The following is a 7,614-nucleotide window of genomic DNA, read 5'->3' as shown; positions in this document are numbered from 1 at the left end:
TCAACTAATGCTCCAAGTGGAAATGTGGAGTCTCGTTGGAACCTATCACACATAATAGCATCACAACCAACCCAATTTGCATGAATATAAATCCAAAGGTTGTTTCCTAAATCAAACTTTACTAGTTTTTCCTAACTAGTTTTCAATCATTGTTTGACTAGTCAACTTAATACTAACTCCAACAAATTTCATAACACTTCTTTCATTACTTCCATTTTCCAGCACTTATATCATCCTTAAGATTCAAAATTCCAAACTTAATTAATTCCCTTAGTGACATCTTACACCAACACAACGCTCTTTATTAAACTAGTCATTTGTTTGCACTATTCTAATCACACTAGAAATAAAAAATCACATTTCCACCACAATATAACCTTCAACAATAAAACAGCCCAAAAATCTAATTATTGGCCATCATAAACAACTTAAAAATCAATCCTAACTCATTACTCACCTTGGTGGACTTGTAGTTGAATTTCCTTAGTGAGGATTAAATAGGGAAAAATTCTTTTAAGAGTTTTCAAGCTATTTTGAAGAGTTTCTCTCTCTAAAAATGTTCAACTAGTGAGAAAAAGTGCAGAGAAAAACTTTTTGAGGGTTTTTGAGGTGAAAAAGTGAAAGAGCGCGAAAAATCCTATGAAAAAGTGTACAAAAACATAAGATTTGGAGTTAATATGAGAAAGTTATGGAGGTTTCAAGGATGGCCTCCATGGAAGATAGAAAGTTTTGAAATGGGGAGGATAAATGGGAAGAAGAAGAAGAAAGTGCTGGATAGTGAGGAGAAAGTGCTAGAAAGTGAGATATTTATACCTAGGTTGACAAAAGTTTCACATATTTACGAAAATGCCATTAATAAGTTGGTTTTACCTTCTTCTTTCTTTCGATACAAACTTTTTACTCTTTTGACTTTAAGAAAAGGTCCATAATAGATTAGAGGTATTCGAGTTCACGAAATCTTAGAAATTCAGACTCGAGAGCTAAAATTACCATTTTACCCATATTGTGGAAATTATTATTATTTTTGTTTATTTAATTATTTTATTATTATATATATTATTTATTTATTCATTATGCCTACTTAGACCTTAATAATATTAGAAAACCTACTTCTAGGAGCTTACCAAGAAAAATGACAAGATTACCCCTAATCCATGTCATCACGTCTACCTCAGCTACGCGTCCATGGAGGTCGAGGTTTCACGTTCTCCCCACTAAAAGAAATTCGATCCCCGAATTTAAATCCAACTATAAGGTAGCGTACCTCTATGTATTAAAGAGGTGAGAATACTTTGTTTGCATATCCTCTTCAGCCTCCCACGTTACCTCTTCACTGGTGTGGTTTCGCCATAATACTTTCACTAAGGCTACATCCTTTGAACGGAGCTTTTTGACTTGCCTATCAAGAATATCCACCGGTTGCTCCTCATAGGTTAAGTCATCTCTTAACTGAATAGTTTCATATTGTATTACATGAGATGGATTTGGATTATACTTTCTAAGCATCAACACATGAAATAGTAGATGGATATTCGAGAGGTCAGGCGGTAGTGCCAAATGGTATGCCATTGCTCCAACCTTTTCTAAGATCTCGAAGGGTCCTACATACCGAGGACTTAATTTTCCCTTTTTGTCAAACCTCATTACCCCTTTTGTTGGTGAGACCTTAAAAAATACATGATCCCCCACTTGAAACTCCAAGTCTCTCCGTTTGTTATCAGTATATGACCTTTGTCTACTTTGTGCTGATAACATCCTCTGATGAATCATGTGTATCTTCTCGATGGCGTCTTGTACCAACTCTGGCCCCAAGAGTTTCCTTTCTCCTACCTCTAGCCACCCAATGGGTGACCTGCACCTCCGTCCATATAATGCCCCAAATGGTGCCATTTGGATACTAGCTTGAAAGCTATTATTGTAAGCAAACTCCACTAAGGTTAAATACCGATCCCATCTGACCCCGAGGTCTATTACACATGCCCTCAGCATATCTTCTAATGTTTGTGTTGTTCGTTTAGACTGTCCATCAGTCTGAGGTGGAAAATTGTGCTGAAATCCAACCTAGTGCCCAAAGCCTCATACAACTTTCCCCATAACCTACTGGTGAACTGTGTCCCTCTGTCAGATACTATAGAAATGGGAATGCCATGCAATCATACTATTTCATCCACATAAACTTGAGCGTATTGTGCAGCCCCATAAGTAGTTTTAACTAGAAGAAAATAAGCTAACTTCGTTAACCGGTCTACTATAATCCAAATCAAGTCATAACCCCCACTAGTTCGAGGCAAGCCTGACAAAGTCCATTACAACATGCTCCCACTTCCATTCGAGCACCTGTAATGGTTGTAATAGCCCAGCGGGCCTTTGGTGCTTTTCCTTAACCTGCTGACAAACTAAGCACTTAGAAACAAACTCAACTACATCTTTCTTAAGTCTTTCCCACCAGTATACCTCCCTCAAATCTTGATACATCTTTGTAGCTCTCAGATGTGCCACGTACGCTGCCATATGCGCCTCCTCTAATATTTTTCTCCTCAATCCATCACTATCGAGCACATAAAGTCTAGTTCCATACCTCAATACTCCATCTGTGCCTTTAGTAAACATTTTTCCTTTCCTTCCCTGAGGGTCCTTTAAGGCCTTAGCTACGAACTCATTTTTACTTTGTGCTTCTCTAATCCGGTTTATTAAGATAGGTTTAACTATAAAATGTGCTAACAATGCATTTGTCTTTGAAACTTCAAAATGCACACCCATATCTCCTAAGCCCTCCATATCCTGAATCAAAGATCTCCTATCTACAGATATATGTGCCAAACTCCCCATCAATTTTTGACTTAAGGCATCCGTCACTACATTTGCTTTACCGGGATAATAAAGAATAGTATGTCATAATCCTTAAGCAACTCCATCCATCTATGTTGCTGCAAGTTAAGATCCCTCTGCTAAAATATACACTTTAAGCTCTTGTGATCTGTATATATCTCGTAAGTCTCACCATACAAGTAATGTCTCCAAATCTTTAAGGCAAACACAATTGCCGCCATTTCCAAATTGTGTGCGGGGTAATTTTGCTCATGCCTTTTAAGTTGTCTTGATGCATATGCAATCACCTTACCATGCTGCATTAATACACACCCTAAACCAACTCGTGATGCATCACAAAATACCATATAACCCCTTGTGCCTTGCGGTAGGCTTAATACTGGAGCTATGGTGAGACAAGCCTTAAGCTTCTCAAAGCTATTCTCACAAGCATCTGACCACACGAATTTTGTATCTTTATGTGTCAGCCTAGTTAGAGGAGCAGCTATTTTGGAGAAATCCTTCACAAAACAACGATAATAGCCGGCCAAACCTAAAAAGCTCCTAATCTCTGTAACTAATGTTGGCCTTGGCCACTTTTCCATTACGTCAACTTTCTTTGGGTCGACTTGTACCCCATCTTTAGAGACCACATGTCCTAAGAATGCAACACTTTCGAGCCAGAACTCACACTTGGAGAACTTGGCATACAATTGATGTTCTCTCAGAGTTTGGAGCACTATCTTAAGGTGTTGCTCGTGCTCCTCTTGGCTCCTCGAGTATATTAAGATGTCATCAATAAATACCACCACAAACTTGTCTAAATAAGGCTTGGACTCTCTGTTCATCAAATCCATAAATGCCGCAGGGGCATTCGTAAGCCCAAATGACATAACCAAAAACTCATAGTGCCTATATCTTGTTCGAAATGCAGTCTTTGGTACGTCTTCATTCCTGATCCTTAACTAATGGTACCTAGATCGTAGATCTATCTTATAGAAACATTTTGCTCCTTGTAGTTGGTCAAATAAATCATCTATTCTCGGAAGGGGGTACTTATTCTTCACCGTCACTTTACTAAGCTATTGGTAGTCAATACATAATCTAAGTGACCCATCTTTCTTCTTTACAAATAGCACCGGTGTTCCCCATGGTTTGACGCTAAGGCGGATGAAGCCTTTATCTAACAAATCTTTTAATTGATCCTTAAGTTCCTTAAGCTCCGCAAGTGCCTTTCGATATGGGGATATGGATATGGGTTGAGTGTCGGGAATCAAGTCTATACAAAATTCAATCTCTCGCTCGGGAGGCAAACCTGGTAGTTCGTTTGGAAATGTATCGCGTCAGAATTTAAGGTGTCTAATACCACTAGATTTACCAAAGTGTCTTTGTCCTTGACCTGAACTACACAGGACTTATATTCCCATTTTGCCACAAATACCTCCCTTAAAAGGGTAGACACCACTAATTGTTCTTCTCTCATAACACGATCTTTACCCAACCGAAGTGCAAAACATGGAGAAACAAAAGAGTGGGTAGAACCAAGATCAAACAATACCTGAGCATTCATATTACAAATAGAAAGAATACTTGAGACTACTACGTTAGATGTTTGGGCCTCCTTCGATGTTAAGGCATATACCCTAACGTGGCCCCTACCAGTAGAACTCTGACATCTAGACCCAGACGGCCTGCTCTGAGAAGAAGTAACAACACCTCTACCTCTCAATCCGTTAGCCTCCTAATCAGATGAGGCAGTTACTAAAGGAGTAGACAAAACTGGCTGGGTAGGGCCACGAGTAGATCTTTATAGTTGATGAGCCATCGAGCAACTTCTCCTTAGATGTCTAGGTTGACCACACGTGTAACAAAATCCCGTAGCACAGAAGCATCGTCCTCTATTTCATACCCCATAAGTAGTGCAACGATTGATAGCTTGACTACCCTACTTTGAATCTTATTGCCTCCCAACACTGAAGGTTTTTTGTCCCAATTCAATGCTAGCACTACTTAAGCCACTCCCTTGTTGGGGTATCCATGAGTCCATTTGTGTGCCTTGACTGCCAAAAGATAAAATACCATTATTGAAGTCTTTGCGACCTTGATGGCCCTCTATCTTGGCCTTCTTGACTCTATCCCTTGTAGTTTTATTCTCGCTGCTCCTTATCTTAATCCGCTGAGCGTAATCCACGGCAGTGAAATAGGTATCAAAATCCCTAGATGCTACAACCCTAAACAATGGCTCCACTAGCCCATCCACAAATCTTCGAATCTTTATCTCTTCAGTAAAAACTAGATAGGGCGCATACCAAGCCAAGTGTGTGAATTTGATGTTATATTCTGACACCGTCATACCGAAGGTCTGTACTAATGCCTCAAACTCCCTAGCTCTTGTATTTCGTACATTGATTGGTAAAAATCAATTCAAGAAGGCTCTACTAAACTCATTCCAAGTCAACTATGTTGCACCCGTCGGCCTACCTCTACACAAGGAGCCATACCACTCTTGTGCCATATCCTCTAATCGAAAAGCGACTAGCTCAATTGATCTGGTGTTAGAACATCCCAAGGTATTACAAATTTTTTCCATACTGTCTAAGAAAACCTAGGGTTTCTCCGATGCATCAGAACCTGTAAACGACGGAGGCTTAAGCTTCAGGAAATCAGGAAGTGAAACCTTTACATGACCCCTTTCAACCTCTGTATGTTGGCAGTCAGCCTGTCCTGGTGAGCTAGAGGACACTTGTGCTGCATGTCTCCCCTCTATTATTCTCTGTATGTCACCCATACGGGTTGCCATCATCTCCATAACCCTATTAACTCTTTGTAGACCTGTAGCCAAGTCCTCAATGGTAATGCCCTCAGTTTGTTGTCTATCCGCATCACCTAGAGGCTGTTCTTCCTCATGTCTACACACAGGCGTATTTTCCCTCACCAACCTAATGGCCTCGCCACGTCTGTCTCTCCCCCTAGGGGTGGATGCCCGTGACTTACCTGTCATCTCATTATGAGCATCTTGCTCTCTCGTCCTTCTCGAGGTGGCTCGTGTCTTAGACAACTTTCTTACCTAGACAAAAGCAAACACTTGTTATTAAACATATTTACAATCATACCCAAGGGAAAATGTGGTTTCTAGAATAGGGAATCTATACGGTTTCTTGGTTGTAAAATGTGCTGCAGTTCACAATTCAAAATTGAAGTTTTCACATAATGACCCGATACTCCACTGGACCAAATAAAATATTTTAAAACTTAGAAAACCTAGGGCTCTGATACCAACTTTGTCACAACCCAAATTCTAAGCCATAATCGGCGCATGGGCCTAATGGGCACAGCCCAGTAAGCCTAAGCAAGCCTCTTTATGTGATCTTGTTTATTATTTTATCAATCATACATCATCATTTCTAAAGCCACGATTCATAATTCTCAACTATGAGTACTTCAGTAATATGCCATGGCAACTAAATACATATATTTATATTCTCCCAAAATAATGTCATCGATTGCCAACTCACGATGGCATCATCAATCAAAATATACATATTTTGTTTGCAAATAATTCTTGACAATTCACATCTAGTATACAAGTACACATGCAAAAGACCTTTGACTACCAGCGAGGTGACTTTGGGTACAGGTATTGCTACTGAATGCCATGGTACCTACCAAAAGGCAAATATAAGTGGACACCTCAATCTAAGTCCCACCTGCCTTTGAATCTTAAAAACATGAAGTTGAAAAGAATGAGTATAAACCTAGTGAGAGAATATAGGAAGGGAACACACAAATGATATGGAAAGTTTTAGAAAACACGATGCACTTATGTTAAAAACAATGCAATTTAGCTTAATTTCGTATTAAAACCCCTCAATTCAGCCCTTCATTATTTAATACCTTAGTGTTCAAAGATCCATGATCAACAATGAAGTTAAAAAGTGAGAACTGCTACAGATCTTTAAACAAGACAGAGAGTTTCTTGCTGCAACGAGAATCAAATTTGGCTACAGCGAGAATCAGGGCAAGATCAAGCCTTCAAGTACGCAAGTTTCTCACTGCAATAAGAATCAATTTGGCTACAGTGAGAACAGTGACTCCCATGATAGAAAGTTTCTTGCTGCAGTGAAAATCAATTTGGCTGCAGCAAGAATAGTGATTCCCAAGACAGAAAGTTTCTCACTGCAGCAAAAATCAATTTGGCTGTAACGAGAACGGTGATTCTCAAGACAGAAAGTTTTTCATTATAGCGAAAATCAATTTGGCTGCAGCGAGAACAGTGCAAATGGGGTTATGAGGATATTCGCTGTAGTGAAAATCCATTCTCACTGTAACGAAAATTAATTTGGCTGCAGCGAGAATAGTGCAAATGGGATTAGGAAGATTTTCGCTGCAGCGAAAATCCATTCTTGTTGCAGTAAAAATCTCGCCCCTAATATAGTTTATATATCATAAACAAACCCGATGCTATGTGTAAACATGTATATAAGAATTTATATGAATATATATATATCTACATCATATATTTATATATGTATCCATATGTAACTTCAAACATACATCAAGGACATTCCACTCACCCCCAAAATAGACAACATGGTTTAGTGCATACAACTACCAACGTCACCCCAGCTCATGTGCACTCCCACACCGCACATAGTTAATACCGTCATGTGCACTCCCACACTGCATATGGCAAATATCATCATGTGCACTCCCACACAGCACTCCACCATCACCGTCATGTGCACTCCCACACCGCACATGCACGGTTGTAGTTATCATGCACTATTACCTTTCAAGGTATAACCT

General features: G+C 39.4%; 1 protein-coding gene across 1 annotated transcript; it reads right to left on the bottom strand.

The window, feature by feature from the left end:
- LOC108661134 lies at positions 1,267-1,644 on the bottom strand. The gene has a single exon (XM_018117023.1). The coding sequence runs from the start codon at positions 1,642-1,644 to the stop codon at positions 1,267-1,269; it is 378 nt and encodes a 125-aa protein (XP_017972512.1).

This window comes from Theobroma cacao, chromosome 3, assembly GCF_000208745.1.
Source record: "Theobroma cacao cultivar B97-61/B2 chromosome 3, Criollo_cocoa_genome_V2, whole genome shotgun sequence".
Classification (NCBI taxonomy): Eukaryota; Viridiplantae; Streptophyta; class Magnoliopsida; order Malvales; family Malvaceae; genus Theobroma; species Theobroma cacao.
Note: the sequence above shows the minus strand (reverse complement) of the source record. Positions and strands in the feature narration are given on the sequence as shown.